The sequence below is a fragment of the Giraffa tippelskirchi genome, chromosome 9, assembly GCF_054371585.1.
Source record: "Giraffa tippelskirchi isolate mGirTip1 chromosome 9, T2T-mGirTip1v1.2.pri, whole genome shotgun sequence".
Lineage (NCBI taxonomy): Eukaryota > Metazoa > Chordata > Mammalia > Artiodactyla > Giraffidae > Giraffa > Giraffa tippelskirchi.
The window spans coordinates 33,766,834-33,784,900 of NC_137283.1; the positions used below are offsets into that span (position 1 = coordinate 33,766,834).

An 18,067-nucleotide genomic window follows, 5' to 3' on the forward strand; every position below is an offset into this window, starting at 1 on the left:
AACACAAAACCACAAAAACAACACGGTTTTGAGGCAGTCACAAACATACGAAAAGGGTGCACCATGCACCCCTCCCACAAGGCAATTAGAAACGCCATGGGGAAAAAAAAAAATAAAAAGTTCATGACTCAGCAAATTACAATATGGTACAAATTTTAGCAAGTGACGGAATGCAAGGCTATTCGACTGTGATGCTGGAAACATCTCTTTCAGAGTAATGCAGGACCAACACAATAGGAAATCTAATCCTGGCACACTGCACGACCTAGTGATCATGCCTGAAGACTCGGTCAATACTAACACTAGTTCACTGACGTTCAACTTTTAGAGTCAATCCAGAAAAGCCATGAAAGAAGAGACTGTGGGTGAAGGGCAGGATGAAACTTTCATCTTGGTAACAACCTAGGATCAAAGCGCAGGTGAGAAGTCATTCCAGAAAGTGGTATCTAAAAGATAAGGAGGATAAGGTGTCAAAAAGGAAGAGGCTCACCTTATGAGAAGAAAGTTAGAAGATGCTCGAAGTTTGTGGGATTAAGAAATAATGACTCAAATATATGACCTCGAGTTTATAAAATAACCAGAAGAATGAAATTTATGTAACTGGAACACTAGGATGAGATTGAAAGTGAAAGTCGTTCAGTTGTGTCCAACTCTTTGAGACCCCATGGACTATACATATACAGTCCATGGAATTCTCCAGGCCAGAGTACTGGAGTGGGTAGCCTTTCCCTTCTCCAGGGGATCTTCCCAACCCAGGAAGTGAACTGAGGTCTCCTGCATTACAGGCGGATTCTTTACCAACCGAGGTATCAGGGAAGATAAGGTTGGGGAGCAACATATTAAGAGCCCAACTGCATCTTCTACTCCAAAGGCTCAGGAGACTATCTAAACTGACAGATGAAGAAATAGATGATGATTATTCAGAAACATGGATGTAGTAAGAAGAACTGAAAATGCAAACAGATAAAAGCGGGTACCTCTAGAGAGTGAGACTAGAATGAAGGAGGGCAGGGCAGAAGACTTGCTTTCCATGTTAAAATCTTCTTCATGTATTATCTGAATTGTTACCAACTATCACTTAAAGAAAAAATTTAAGGTGTAAGTTTAAATTGTCATTATTTTTTTTAATTGTCATTATTTTAGAAGATCATTTTAAAAATAAATCATTTCATACAAGGTTTAAATCTAGCTTCTTTCCTTGTCCAGCTTTTTGTTTTTATTTATTTTTTTAGGCCATGCCATGAAGCATAAAGGACCTTAGTTCCCCAACCAGGGACTGAACCCAGCCCCCCTGCAATGGAAGAATGAAGTCCTAACCACTGGACCACCAAGGAATTCCCAGCTTCTTGTTTTTTAAAAATAATTTATCGACTTTCATAAAAGTCACTCAAATAATACAGGGAGTTCACATACACCCTACACCTAGCTTCCAAAATGGTAAGAACTTAACCACTGAGTATGATTAGCAAAACCAACTACTGGTAATTGCTGTAGTACAAACATCTAAATTACAGACCTGTGAATTTCCCCAGTTCTCCCCCCTAATATCTACTGCATTTGTTTGTGGTTATCTCCTTAGCCTACTCCTGGGTGTGACAATTCTTTCACCTTTCTTTTTCATACCTTGACAATTTTGTACAATGTCCCTCAATTTGGGTTTGTCAGATGTTTTCTCATGATGAGATTGAAACTATGTATTTTTGGGGGGTGTGCAAGAAGAACAAAGTAGCAATACTGTGTATCACATTTCTTATTACTGGTTATGTCACCCTTCATCACTTGAATAAAGAAGCATCTGTAAAGTAATTAGCCTCCAATTAAAATAAATAAATAAAAAAGAAGCATCTGCCAGTTCTTTCGAATTTTAAAATTACAGTTGTAATTGAAAAATAGTTTGAGGGAAATACTTTAAGACTGTGATACTCATTTTTGGTAAGTTAAATATACATATTGGCTCTTGTATTTTAAAGATGCATAATGAAGTATGTATAGATTAAATAAGATAATATTATTTAGGAACCTTGGATTGTAAAGCGCTATTATTAAGCTTTTTTTTTATTTTGAAATTTGAATTGCTTTTTAAAAAGTCCCAATTCAAGAGCTTCAAGGTTCAGGTACACTGACGTGTCCGTTACCAACATTTAAAACACGGACATTGTGCGCCCTCTAGTGTGCACTGTTGTAACACAACTTTTGTATCAACAAACTCAGTAAAAAAAATTTAAAAAGCAGAATATTTTCACAAAGGAAATCAATTTCTGCTTCTCTATTAGTCAATAAATTATCTATTATGTGGCTAAGTACCAAAATCATTTTTATGCCAAATATTATCAACTTTTTCCCATCTACTGGGTTGTTTCTCAGAATATATGCTAAAAGCTCAGGGAACAAAAGAGGACAGAAGGCTAAAAAGCAGTCAAAGCATTTTTAAGCAAACTTCACACAGGCTAGAGGAAAGAAGATGTTGAAATCAACATTACTAATTCAGAAGCACTGTTCATTGTGTTCTGCCTATACAGATGGTTCCTTTTCTATCTTTTAGAATCCTGTAAAACTTAGAAATTGCGCTCCACTTCAAGTTCACAGATGTGGTTCAAGTCTCACGGATATACTACCACTTTCATTTTCCCACAATTTACTGAAAAATTCAGAGAGCAATGAATAGGGAATTTATCTGCAAAACATGAGCAGGAAGCAAAGTATAACCAGAAACACAGACTTTGGAAACACACAGGCTGGGTCTCTGCTTCTAGACCTGCCATATACCATATATACTAGCTGCATTGCGGTCTCTGCTTCTAGACCTGCCATATACCATATATACTAGCTGCATTGCTTAACTTTCCCAAGCCTTAGCCTAATTAACAGTTTTTAAAGCAAAAAAAAAAAAAAAAGTCAATACTTTACAGTTTTATCTGAAGATTAGAAAAATACTAGGTTGGCCAAAAAGTTCATTCAGGTTTTTCCACATGATGTACCAGGAAAACCCAAATGAATTTTTTGGACAACACTACACAAGTAAAGTACAAGCCCAGAATTCAAACTGTAACTGTTATCATTGTATGTTCCCAGGGTAATGTGCTATACACAACAAACCCACAGGTAAGCATTTCCAATAGTTCTTTTATAGGACTCCCTGCAACCATAATCCTCGATTTACACATAAACATTCAAGATTTTACCTTCACATTTGGTTTTCTTAATACACAAAGTTTTTCTTAATATCTCTTATAAGACGGTGCTGGTTCAGCCTATAAGACAGTATACAATCCTAAGAATCTCAAGAGTAATTTCTACCCAGTGTTCACTGTGCGTAAGTTGCACACAGCTGACAAAAGACTTTCTTCATGAATAAGTTGCTATTTTCACATGTCATTTCAAAAACAGTTTTACATATATAAAATATTCATAAGACCAACTCTTAACAAGATATGACAAAATTAAAATATGGGCTATTTGTAGAAGGCTCAAGAATACCAGGAAATGTGATAAGAAAAGACAAGGAAAAAATTAAGCTCACTGGAGGTACAGAAAGTTCAGATGGCAGAAAATCACTAACTGGTCTGGGAATTAAGTTAGGACTCCATAATTCTTGCCACATACATCTCAGTCTGGGCATCTGATGGAGATTTTAAGCATCTAAGTATTTAAAACTAGTCTACTTCTGAAATGTGTGATTAAGTACTTGATTTGTAGTCACTGAATACTTTCTGAGTGTGCTGTATGTTGAGGACTCTTCCAGGTGTTGGACTAATAGTAGGGAAGAAAACATGCAAGAAGCACTTGCCCTCAAAAGAGAGTATATTCTAGTGAAGAGAGGAAGGAAGGCCAAAAAGAAAAAAAAAAAAAATTCATAAATAAGAAATGTACCTGCTAGGGTACCAAGTAACCAGGCGGGGCTTTGGCAGGTGTATGTGAGCTAGAGTGGTCACAGCAGGCCCCTCAGAGAAGGGGCATGTGAAGTAACACCTGAATGGTAAGCGCAAATCATGCAAGCATATGGAATAATGTGCACTTACAAGCCACTATTCACCATGAACATCTCTATCAACAGATTCTCCATTTACATCCTCTGATTAACTTTTCTTTTAATGTCATGGAGACCTCTAGCCACTGAGAACTTATTTTTCCCAAACTCCTGGCACTAATGTCTACTTAAAGGTTTAAAAATGAGAAAAGAATAAAAAATATAGAGTATTAAATTTTAAATATATGGTTTTCTTCTCCTGAAAAATTTGTCTGTGTATAAAATGCAAAATCCATAGCTCACCACAGGGCCTAATGTCATGAGCTTTCAAGTCCCCGGTTGCCTCCCTTACTGGATGCGGTACTCTGGACGAACCACAGCCTTGCTAAGCCTGAGTTTCCACAAAGAATGAATCATGTTTTGGGTCAGTGTGAGGGTATGTGAAATAATGCATGTTAAGAATGTAGCACAGAAACATTGTAAATACTTGGTAAGTGATAGCTGTATTACTCCAATTGAGATTTACATTTATTTTTAAGGAAAGTGTCTACATATGACTATATCAATATAGGTATTCTGAGATCTTAACTTTAAAATAAAAAATGTATGAAAAATAAGCAATTTTGAAATAAAGTTCATCTCCAGATTAAAGATTACAGACTGGCAAATGATTTTAGAAGAAGAGCATCCACACTATGACCACAAAAACAAAGGTGACAGAAAAAATGAAAAAGAACAGATATCAAAATTTACAAAGTAGAATTAAATGTCCAAGAATCTGTAGTCCAGACAAGTGATCTGAATATGAACAACAGGATCCCCAACTGAAGTCACGGGTACATGAGACTGTTTCCTTTCTGAAGCAACTGAGTTTGAACTACAAAGACTTGAATAGAGAAAATAGGGCAGATGTTGTAGGCTGGTGACTCAGTATCTGTGGTCCCAACACCCTCTGTGCCTGCCTTTACCTACCACACTGAAAAACCACAAAGCATACAAACATCTCAATGCCCATGCAACTCAGGAGAGCTTTAGACACCTGGCCCAAGAAACCTTTTGTCTTATAAGTAAACAGAGTGACAGATAACGCCTTCTGCCTTTCCCACTTCAGGCTTGGACAAGGGCCACAAGCCCGAAAGTGCAGCAGCCATTTTGTAATCATGAGTGAGTCTGCCAGAGTATTAGGGTTCCCCAAGCAGAATGAAAACAGCCTCGTTCCTAGATGCCCATCATTTAACCAGTACACCAGTGTTAGAGGGACCATCTCCAGATTTCTTGTTACAGAGTAAGATAAAAAAATTTTTTTTTTTTTTTTTAAGGACAATCATATTTTAGTTCAGCCACTGTAGTCAGATCTTCTGTTCTTTACAGTCAATCTGCCATCTAAATAACACAAATGTGAAGAGACAGGATATTTCACATGAGATGAAAAAACACAAACACCCTAGCCACAGCTATTTCAATATTATGGTATATGATGCTAACATTTAAAAAGAAGAAATAAGAGATAGTTTCCATCTTTATTCAACAGCTTTTCTTACATTTCCACTCAAGATTCATGCTATTAATTTACTTCTCCAGAAGCTCTACAGGCATGAACGGGTATCCCTTCTAGGCAACACGGCCACCAGGCAACAATGGAAATATGTAGCCTTTTCAAAACTGTCCAGTGCAAATGAAATTTGTCCTAAGAACGAGAAAAGTAAATAGCAGCTGGTTTCATGTAAACAAAACATGAGAAAATATGCACTGAGGGGATAAAGTAATCTTTCTACATTAAGATAATTTTACAAAATTGTTCTTTCTAAAATTGTTTGTTTATTTAAGAGATGATGAAAAACTGTAGGCTGAAATCCATATTTGAGGAGTAACAAGTTTACTCTCCGGATTAAAGAATGAAGTATTGTTCATTCCTCACAGACCATCTCTATGGTAAAGTTATAATAAAGTAAATGCAATTAGGTGACTCATTTTATAAACCGCTTGTGATTAAAGGCAATATTTCATTTTCATTTGTTTAATATTCCCATTAATAAGAATGTCTCATTACACATTTACTAAAAGCCTGAACAATAAAACAATGGACAGATTCCAAGAGCGAACGGACTTTTTTTTTCTTTTCCCATGAAGCTAACATTATGGAATTTTAACAGATGTTCTATTTGGTCATAGTTAATAAAATGAATTATGTAGGATTAAAACAAGGTTCAATATGTTTGCATTGGATTTTAACTGGAAAACAATTTCACATTAAAAGTTCAGGAAAAAAAAAAGTTTGGAAAGATTTACAATCACTTTTTTCCCCTTTAAAGTGAATTACTGAAGATGTAGGGGAAAGGGGAGGAATTAATTACTCTTCTAATGAAACCAGCTTTATAAAAACTATTTTTTCAAGGTTTAAGAAGACAGAAATCTTAGAAAAGGATATACTCTTTGGTATTTCATCACCTCTCTAATGCAAAGATCTTCCACTGTAGTGTGTCAAAGGCTGAGCCCCAACCCGGCGTAATTTCAAGTTCCCCCAGCATTCTGAAATGGTCACGGTGTCTAACAGCATCTGAACAAAACACAATCAAACTTATAGGAATGAATAAAGCAGCAGATAATTACTGAGCACTAACTTTGTGGCAGGTGTTACCTCCAGAGCCTGCACATAATACAAAGAGGTAAAAATCCCACTGCTATCTTCATGTGGATCTTATAGACTGCCTGGGAAGACCAGGCATAATTACATGTAGCCAGACACAACTGAAACAAACCAAAAGAGAAGGGAAGAGATAAAGCCAAGAAAACAATTTCACACAAACACACAGAGAGATATAAAGCCTTGATAGAGGAGCAAAGTTCTCATCAGAGAATACGTTCCTTCTCTTCTTACTATCATGAAGGCAGGAAATAGTACACAGACTTAAGAATGGTAAATAACAATTCTAGCCACAGTTGCTTGAAAACATTTTTCAACAGAAATGATTCAACTATTGCAATCTTTGAAAGAAAGCCTCTTAGTCGGTAAGTTTATTTGGAGAAAAACTTCCAGTAAATTATCAACATGACCTAAAAAAGAATAACTATGAAAAATTTTCCAACCCATTTACATTAGTAATTTTGATCAGTTCAACCATCAACTAGAGTAACTGTACATTATTATAACCAATATGTTATTTTTCCTACAGAAGTAGCCAGCGAACACAACATCAATTGCAGGTTGCAATTTGTTAACTGAATAAACAACTTCATTCTACAAGACATTTGGATAAAACATTCTCCAATTGGAGCTGAGAAACTCTTTAAGCAATAACAGTTAGTGAGCCTCTGGTTCTAACACAGCTAGTGTTTATCCATCATCATGAGATGGCATTCACACGTTTACGTGCAGACAGAACAAAGCTGCATCCCTGTTCAAGAACCTCACAGCCTAGAGGCAGCTTGCTTCATCTCTGGTCTTAGCAGACCATACTGCTGTAACACCTCCTCCATGAGACTGCAGCAAGAACAATCAACATGAGGTTCCAAACACACACAGGCAAATGTGAGCTCAGAGAAGTTAAGGAACTTGCCAAGGGCAAACAGCTGGTGAGAGACAGTGGCATTCCACACTGAGATGTCATTGCCTGTCAAAAGCCCTTTCAGTTACCAAGAATACTATTAATCATAGTTAACATATTTTGAATGTATCCTAAGCATCAGGACTTTGCTTTCATTACCAGTCACATCCACAACTGGGTGTTGTTTTTGCTTTGGCTCTGTCTCTTCATTCTTTCTGGAGTTAGTTCTCCACTGATCTCCAGTAGCATATTGGGCACCTACAGACCTGGGGAGTTCATCTTTCAGTGTCCTATCTTTTTGCCTTTTCATACTGTTCATGGAGTTCTCAGGCAAGAATTCTGAAGTGCTTTGCCATTTCCTTCTCCAGTGGACCACGTTTTGTCAGAACCCTCCACCATGACCCATCTGTCTTGGGTGGTCCTACACAGGATGGCTCATAGTTTCATTGAATTAGACAAGGCTGTGGTCCATGTGATCAGATTGGTTAGTTTTCTGTGATTGTGGTTTTCATTCTGTCTGCCCTCTGATGGAGAAGGATAAGAGGTTTATGGAAACTTCCTGATGGGAAAACTCGGTCTTGTTCTGATGGGTGGGGCCATGATCTGTTGGATCATCGAAAAAGCAAGAGAGTTCCAGAAAAACATCTACTTCTGCTTTATTGACTATGTCAAAGCCTTTGACTGTGTGGATCACAATAAACTGTGGACAATTCTTCAAGAGATGGGAATACCAGACCACCTGACCTGTCTCCTGAGAAATCTGTATGCAGGTCAAGAAGCAACCGTTAGAACTGGACATGGAACAATAGACTGGTTCCAAATCGAGAAAGGAGTACGTCAAGGCTGTATACTGTCACCCTGCTTATTAAACTTATATGTAGAGTACATCATGAGAAATGCTGGAGTGGATGAAGCACAAGCTGGAATCAAGATTGCCAGGAGAAATATCAATAACCTCAGATATGCAGATGAACCACACTTACAGCAGAAAGCGAAGAAGAACTAAAGAGCCTCTTGATGAAAGTGAAAGAGGAGAGTGAAAAGGTTGGCTTAAAGCTCAACATTCAGAAAACCAAGATCATGACATCTGGTCCCATCACTTCATGGCAAATAGATGGGGAAACAATGGAAACAGTGAGAGACTTTATGTTTTTGGGCTCCAAAATCACTGCAGATGATGACTGCAGCCATGAAATTAAAAGACACTTACTCCTTGGAAGAAAAGTTATGACCAACCTAGACAGCCTATTAAAAAGCAGAGACATTACTCTGCCAACAAAGGTCCATCTAGTTAAAGCTTTGGTTTTTCCAGTATGTATCGATGTGAGAGTTGGATCACAAGGAAAGCTGAGTGCCGAAGAATTGATGCTTTTGAACTGTGGTGTGGGGGATGACTCTTGAGAGTCCGTTGGACTGCAAGGAGATCCAACCAATCCATCCTAAAGGAAATAAGTCCTGAATATTCATTGGAAGGACCAATGCTGAAGCTGAAACTCCAATACTTTGGCCACCTGATGCAAAGAACTGACTCATGGGGAAAGACCCTGCTGCTGGGAAAGAATGAAGGCGGGAGGAGAAGATGGATGAGATGGTTGGAAGGCATCACCGACTCAATCAACATGAGTTTGAGTAAACTCCGGGAGTTGGTGATGGACAGGGAAGCCTGGTGTGCTGCAGTCCATGGGGTCGCAAAGAGTCAGACACGACTGAGTAACTGAACTGATTGACCCAGAAGTTGTATGGAGAGCAACCTCTCGACCTTGGATGTGAATTAGAAAGGAATTTCTGTAGCAAAAGAAAACAGAGAGGCAAGTCGTTTCCAGTAAGTTAAGCTCAACAAATGGGTTTTCTCCACACATTCTACTCCTTTTTAAGGTTGCCTGCTGTGTGTGTTGGGCACCACACAGAACACTTCTGCCCTAAAGGATTCACATTCTTGTGGGGAAGCCAGTTGGGGGCAGCCACTTTACAGTTGGGGCTTCCCTGTTGACTCAGATGGTAGAGAATCAGCCTGTAGTGCAGGAGACAAAGATTGATCCCTGAGTTGGGAAGATCCCCTGGAGAAGGGAATGGCAATCCACTCCAGTATTCTCGCCTGGAGAATCCCATGGACAGAAGAGCCTGGCAAGCTACAGTCCATGGGGTCTCAAAGAGTCGGACACAACTGAAGCGGCTAACACTTTCACACTTCTCACCAATGGTACTAGCAATCTCAGAGGTGAGAAGCAATCTCACTGTAATTTTAAGTGAGACTGGGCATATGAATATGTATCTGAGAGTGAGTTTATTCCTTTACTGTGAACTGATGGTTTTAATTATATTGAAGTTATCGTGCAAATTAAATGAAGAGATCCACATGAAGTGCCTCCTATAGACCCTGATGCTTAGTTCAGTTCAGTCATGTATGCACATCCATACATGACTACTGGAAAAACCATAGCTTTGACTAGACAGACCTTTGTTGGCAAAGTGATGTCTTTGCTTTTTAATATGCTATGTCTGGGTCAATGGACCCTCTGAAACCAGCCTGGCTACAGAGGCTGCTGTGACTTGACTCCCTACTTCCATGTTACTGAAATAACCGCACTGCCTCCCAATGCTTGGCCACATTTAATCTGGCCTAGATCATGAGGAAAATGAATACTGAAAGGGTGAGATAAAGAGTATAATCGGTTGACCTTGCTTAGACTCTGTCTAAAATTTACATTAACTAAAATAATTTAGGAGAACATAAGGGATAAGCATGCAAGCTCCACAAACATCAAATGTAGAAAAAACCATGTGACAGCATTCACAAAATCTACAGAACACACAGAATTTAGCTTATAAGGCATGGATTCAAACTTCAATTTCATTCTAATGGGCTACTGTGAGCGAGATAAAACTATTTTGAAGAAAAAACGCACACAGAATAAATGTATAAGTTTCCTCATGATTCTCACTAAGGCTTCAATGTATTTTCTTATTGAAACAATCAAACAAGCTCTTGGTGAAAAGATCTTATACTGATGTCAGAACAATGTAAAAACTGGAACTATTTATAATGCAAAAATTTTGTTTAAAGACGATACATCACTTCTTATTTTTCTCATTTTGAGAAGAAGCTATGTTTCATTTGGCAATGACTCTTCTCTCATTCTCTCTGAGAATCTGTACAAAAGCAATATCTCAACTAAAATCAATTCTGAACGATCTTTTATGAAAATGCATAATGCAGAAGACCCCAATTAAATCTTCAGCAAACCACTGTCATTTTGAGTAAACAAAGTCATCTCAGCAGGGTCACACTTTTGCAAGAACTGCAGCCTAGAAATTAATTACTAGTGTGATGTACGTCAAAACAAATTTTTAAAAGAATAGAATGCAGTTGTAACAATGTTTTATCTATTTGTTTGTATGCACAATGAGTATTCTCTGGCATGTAAATACATTCATTCATTCGGCATCTCACAGAAAAATAAGAAAGAGATTTATTGCCCACCTCTCTTTTTCCTGCACCCAGGTGAAACCTGAGTAAATAACAAGTGTTTAGTGAGTCAGAAAATAAGTACAGAATGAAGATGGTTATTTTGAAAGGCAGAAGTCATCTTCACACAAATAACTTAATTTTGAAACATTCAGTCTGCCTTCAAAAGAAGTTTTTCAAAGATATACATCAACACCACCACTGCACCAATGGTTATTACTTCAGAGAAATCAAAGCTTCAAATAACACGTAACAGTGCCGGTGTTTCATAAAGAAGATTGTAATCTATACCAACAACAAACAAATAAGACAAAATGAACAAAAAAACTACCTGGGAATAAAATTCAGATTCCAAAGAATTTCAATTTTCTGCTAATTATGACAATATGTATTTAAATTAAACACATTTTTATAAATTGAGAACATTTTAGCATCCAAGGGAAATCCAAATAGAAAACAAGGATTCAAGGAGAAGTATGCACATTCTCTTTTGCATTTTAATAGAAAATTATGTCTTAATCCTTTTCACAATGTATACCTATATCAAATCACACTGTATACTTCAAATGCCTCACAATTTCTTTTGTCAATTATACCTGAAAAAAAAAAAGTCTAGGATTTAAACTCATTAAAAAAAAAAAAGAAGAAACCAACTTATGTCCCAAACCAAAGACTTCTCTTATATTCCATATGCCACCTTATCTATAAATCAACTTTTAAACCTCAAAATAGCCTCTTATGGGAGGGAGTATACAGAGAGTTATGACTGATTTGCATTGTGTGGCAGAGGCTAACACAACACTGTAGAGCAATTATCCTTCAATCTTAAAAAAATCATCTAAAAAAAGTAAAACAACAAAAAGCAAAAAAAAAAAAAGTCACCTCTTGTATGTGAAGAAAAAATTAAAACATGTTTTCTGCAGTAATATACACACTAAAATACTTTGCTTTTTTCAACCAAAGAAAAAAAGACATTGACCACATATTAAACCTCAGAATTTCGAAGCTAGAAGGCTTGCTCCAAGGCAGACTGCACTGAGAATCTCGGGCCGGGCCAGCACTCCAGTCTAGACTGAACTTTCTAATACACCATGTTTTGTTATCAGGAAGATAAGAGCTAACTGTACAATTTTTCATATAAAAACAGACTTTTGAGACACTTGTCTCCCAGAGTGCTTCTTTCATGAACATTTTATCACTCATTTTGTGTATTACAGTAATTAACTTGATATCTTACCCTTAGTAGCTATTTCTTACTATGTCAGCTGTGGTGGCCATGTAGCCACCTTAGATAAACACGAAGCTATAGGATGGGTCATTCTGACCACTGGGGTTGCTCTTTCAGCAGGACCAACTCATTCTACCCAGTCATCAGATTTAAGAACCAAGATAACAGTGGACTTCCCTGTGGTCCAGTGGTTAAGAATCCACCTGCCAAAGGAGGGAACACAGGTTTGACCCCTGGTCCAGGAAGTTTTCACATGCCATGGGGCAATTAAGACCATGTGCCACAACTACTGAAGCCCCAACACTACGGAGCCCATCTGCGCTAGCGGGCTCCATTCTCTCATCAACAGAAGCCACCACAGCATGAAGCCCCTGCCTCGCAACTAGAGAAAACCCACACACACACAGCTAGACCAGTTAAAAATAAAAACACACTGCTTTTTAATCATGTGCCTTAAAAATTTAACAACAACAAAAAAGACTACACAGTGATCGGTAATTTCCCTTTGTAATTTTTTAAACCAGTCTCTCCAAATAAACTATTGAACAAAGCGTATCATTCTCTTACACTTCGATATTAGAAATTAAGTTAGTTACCTCTCTTAAAACAGTGCTTTTGTAGCCTCGATATAATCCTTGGATGCCCTGAAACAAATAAAAATCCAAAAGCTCAGAAAGTCAGAATAGCAGAGACTTCCAAACAACATTCTGCATAAGGCAGATTAACCTTTTCTAAAGTTTGAGTTTTAAAATATTCAGAATGGCCACAATTCTCCAAGAGGTTAAAAGTCCTAAACTGGCCTAAGATACAGAAAGCTCAGGTTAGCTCCCTTTCAAATGAGAACATCTGTAATAAAATAATAAAGCTGACTACAATTCAACTAAGCTTTACTAGTTTTCAACATTTAGTCTCTTGGGGAAAAAAAAAAAGAGATGCTTTAAACAAATGTATTTTCAAAAGCAAATGCACACAGAATGCTATCCTTTCATATAAAAACAGAATTGTATTTCATAGTTTCAATCATCAGACATGATAAATTCATAAATAATCTCTCAATAGTGATAAACACTCTGGACAAGCCTTGATCTACTTAACCACCCACATGATTCAACAGGGACCCTGCCCTGGACTGATCACATTCACAGGATTAAATACTCAATATCTCCTCATTGAGGTGACAGAGGGATCATTAAAAATAACCCTCCTAAAACCTGGACTCACTGAAATTTTCATGAGATTGATTTCCATTAAAAAAAAAAGATGGGGGGGCGCTTCTGTAAGAACTATACAGAAAAGCAGCTCAATGGTCCCTCGTCACATGGTCAGCAAGCATGATTTCTGAACCACAGTTTAACATGAACCAGTATAAGAGCAATTACAAGTTTATATACATATTACGACATGGGTCACTAGTATCAGTCCATTACCACAGGTCTCTTCCATGTTACTCAAATTCTGTAGTGATGTTTTAATACATCTTTACTCACTTTACATATTCACTATTTATTCTATTTCTTATTCTAAAAGAACGACAGGTCGATTACAATGTAGGGCACATACTTAATAGTGCATTTGCTTAGAAATTTGAAAAAGAAATGAAAATAAGAAACTGAAAACAATGGAAAGGCAAAGATAATCTTAGCATTAACAGTTGCTATAACTGGACAATAAATTTAGCCTTAAGCTCCAAAGCTCCTGGGATGACGGCCACAATGTTCTTATCAGCTACAATAAAATATCCTCAATACGAGAGCTTAAAAACATATTCTCGGGACTTCCTTGGTGGCCCAGTGGCTAAGACTGTGCTCCCAATGCAGGGGGCCCAGATTCGATCCCTGGTCAGGGAACTCATGCTACAACTAAGACCCAATGCAGCCATAAAAAACACATATTCTCACCTCTTGACGTAAGATGTTAGAGAAAATGTGAAATGTTCCTGAAGAAGCAGATACTTGTGCCCTCTGCTTAACTACTTCAGAAGGAACTCGAATCAGGCAGGCAACCTAAAATACATAAATTTAATTATATCCTTAAAATGAAGTAATTGTTATGAAAATGGAAATTTTTTCATAAGCAAAAAATGCAGTTAAAGAAAAGCATAATGTACAGTGCTCACTGCAAGACATCAAAAGGGTTTTCTGTTTTTGTTACTTTTTTAACCTAAAACACTCAGAGCATTAATGGACATGCATTGTTCTGTGGGGATCCTCCCACCTCCTGCCTCACTGCCCCAAGCACACCCGTCTATATACCCCTCCGTGGGAAGGAGCTCATGGACTCATTTTGAACTCCCAACACCTAGCAGGGCCTCTGGCGTTCACACGACAGCCATTTCAAACATGTTTGCTTGATGAATGAATCAAAAGTGCCTTAGCTTTGCTGGAGTAATACACAATGACAGAGGCAAGATTGAAAAATCAGCTGATTACCCCAATCTTCCACTCCACTCCATTCCCAGCCTCAACCTGCTCATAGCTCCAGCACCCCTGACCTCCCCACCACTCAACAGCTGAGGAGTAACCCCAGGCACTCTTGGGCCCTGCTCCAGCATTTGAGTAGACGCAGGTCCTGCCTGGTCCATACCATTTGTTGACCAGACCAGTCAACAAAGAACGTAACATCACCCTTGGAGACATGCCAACGTCAGTTACACAGAATCTCAATCTCACACTTTCGGGACTCTGCTTTTAGCAGACCACTTATCTTTAGAGAAACAGTTAACAATAAAGAACTGGTCATATCAGAAGGGACTCTGCCCACTGGAGGACAGAAGGCAACAGGGAACAGGGAGGGAGACATATGAACTGGTATTTTAAACTGTTACAACGGAAGTCCTGTATTTAAGCCTTCACAGACCAAGCAGTCTGCCAAGGATACAAATTTTTTCTCCAACTTGGAATTAACACACCTGACTCTGGTGTTCAGTGTTTTGTATATGGTTGAGGAGATTAATTTTAAAACTTTTAGAATATGCATTTCACAAACGGTTCTATGAAGACCTACAAGACCTTCTAGAACTAACACCCAAAAAAGATGTCCTTTTCATTATAGGGGACTGGAATGCAAAAGTAGGAAGTCAAGAAACACCTGGCGTAACAGGCAAGTTTGGTCTTGGAGTACAGAATGAAGCAGGGCAAAGGCTAACAGAGTTTTGCCAAGAGAACGCACTGGTCATAGCAAACACCCTATTCCAACAACACAAGAGAAGACTCTACACGTGGACATCACCAGATGGTCAACACCGAAATCAGATTGATTATATTCTTTGAAGCCAAAGATGGAGAAGCTCTATATAGTCAGCAAAAACAAGACCAGGAGCACACTGTGGCTCAGATCATGAACTGCTTATTGCCAAATTCAGACTTAAATTGAAGAAAGTAGGGAAAACCACTAGACCATTCAGGTATGACCTAGATCAAATCCCTTATGAGTATACAGTGGAAGTGAGAAATAGATTTAAGGGACTAGACCTGATAGACAGAGTGCCTGATGAACTATGGACAGAGGTTCGTGACATTGTACAGGAGACAGGGATCAAGAAAATCCCCATGGAAAAGAAACGCAAAAAAAGCAAAATGGCTGTCTGAGGAGGCCTTACAGATAGCTGGGAAAAGAAGAGAAGCAAAAAGCAAAGGAGAAAAGGAAAGATATTCCTATTTGAATGCAGAGTTCCAAAGGATAGCGAGGAGAGATAAGAAAGCCTTCCTCAGCGATCAGTGCAAAGAAATAGAGGAAAACAACAGATTGGGAAAGACTAGAGATCTCTTCAAGAAAATTAGAGATACCAAAGGAACATTTCATGCAAAGATATGCTCGATAAAGGACAGAAATGGTATGGACCTAACAGAAGCAGAAGATATTAAGAAGAGGTGGCAAGAACACACAGAAGAACTGTACAGAAAAGATCTTCACGACCCAGATAATCACGATGGCATGATCACTCACCTAGAGCCAGACATCCTGGAATCTGAAGTCAAGTGGGCCTTAGAAAGCATCACTACGAACAAAGCTAGTGGAGGTGATGGAATTCCAGTTGAGCTATTTCAAATCCTCAAAGGTGATGCTGTGAAAGTGCTGCACTCGATATGCCAGCAAATTTGGAAAACTCAGCAGTGGCCACAGGACTGGAAAAGGTCAGTTTTCGTTCCAATCCCAAAGAAAGGCAATGCCAAAGAATGCTCAAACTACCGCACAATTGCACTCATCTCACATGCTAGTAAAGTAATGCTCAAAATTCTCCAAGCCAGGCTTCAGCAATATGTGAACTGTGAACTTCCAGATGATCAAGCTGGTTTTAGAAAAGGCAGAGGAACCAGAGATCAAATTGCCAATATCCGCTGGATCATCGAAAAAGCAAGAGAGTTCCAGAAAAACATCTACTTCTGCTTTATTGACTATGCCAAAGCCTTTGACTGTGTGGATCACAATAAACTGTGGAAAATTCTGAAAGAGATGGGAATACCAGACCATCTGACCTGTCTCTCGAGAAACCTGTATGCAGGTCAGGAAGCAACAGTTCGAACTGGACATGGAACGACAGACTGGTTCCAAATAGGAAAAGGAGTACGTCATGGCTGTATATTGTCACCCTGCTTATTTAACTTCTATGCAGAGTACATCATGAGAAATGCTGAGCTGGAAGAAACACAAGCTGGAATCAAGATTGCTGGGAGAAATACCAATAACCTCAGATATGCGGATGACACCACCCTTATGGCAGAGAGTGAAGAAGAACTAAAGAGCCTCTTGATGAAGGTGAAGGAGGAGAGTGAAAAAGTTGGCTTAAAGCTCAACATTCATAAAACTAAGATCATGGCATCTGGTCCCATCACTCCATGGGAAATAGATGGGGAAACAGTGGAAACGGTGTCAGACTTTATTTTTTTGGGCTCCAGAATCACTGCTGATGGTGACTGCAGCCATGAAATCAAAAGACGCTTACTCTTTGGAAGGAAGGGTATGGCCAACCTAGATAGCATATTTAAAAGCAGAGACATTACTTTGCCAACAAAAGTCCATCTAGTCAAGGCTATGGTTTTTCCAGTGGTCATGTATGGATGTGAGAACTGGACAGTGAAGAAAGCTGAGAGCTGAAGAATTGATGCTTTTGAACTGTGGTGTTGGAGAAGACTCTTGAGACTCCCTTGGACTGCAAGGAGATCCAATCAATCCATCCTAAAAGAGATCAATCCTGGGTGTTCATTGGAAGGTCTGATGTTGAAGCTGAAACTCCAATACTTTGGCCACCTCATGCGAAGGGTTGACTCACTGGAAAAGACCCTAATGCTGGGTAGGATTGGGGGCGGGAGGAGAAGGGGACGAGATGGTTGGATGGCATCACCGACTCGATGGACATGACATGGGTTTGGGTAGAGTCCAGGAGTTGGTGATGGACAGGGAGGCCTGGCGTGCTGCAATTCATGGGGTCGCAAAGAGTCGGACGCGACTGAGCGACTGAACTGAATTATATATATGTGAAGCACAGTAAAAAATGTGGACAATCTTTCTTCAGTAACACATGCAGCAAAATGGAAATAAAAAACAAGAAATTTGGGGACTTCCCTGGTGGTCCAGTGGTTAAGAATCTGCCTTGCAATGCAGATGACGTGGGTTCAATCCCTGGTTGGGGAAGTAAGATCCTACATGCCACAGGGCAAGTAAGCCCACACACTATAACTAGAGAGAAGCCCATGTTCTATGAGAAGCAACGAAAGAGCCCATGTGCTGCAAGTAAGACCGTATGTAGCCAAATAAATAAATTAAAAAAAAAAAAAAAACAAGAAATTTAAGAAAACCATACCATCAAATAGTATACTTGCCATTTTCAATCTGCAGTCTCCTAATTCCTAATTTGAGATTAC

At 38.6% G+C, this 18,067-nt stretch overlaps 1 protein-coding gene across 5 annotated transcripts in view; it reads right to left on the reverse strand.

Moving 5' to 3' along the window:
• Positions 1–18,067, reverse strand: part of SLC25A26 (solute carrier family 25 member 26) — a 155,751-nt gene that overhangs the window by 112,912 nt on the left and 24,772 nt on the right. For all 5 annotated transcript variants that reach the window (XR_014064924.1, XR_014064925.1, XM_081528447.1 and 2 more), the window contains 2 exons: positions 14,105–14,209; positions 12,803–12,850 (listed from right to left, as the gene is read on the reverse strand). Coding sequence is in view for 3 of the 5 variants with exons in the window: in XM_081528447.1 (XP_081384573.1) it covers positions 12,803–12,850; positions 14,105–14,209 (153 nt within the window). In the remaining 2 variants the exon portion in view is untranslated. The remainder of the gene's footprint in view (positions 1–12,802; positions 12,851–14,104; positions 14,210–18,067) is intronic.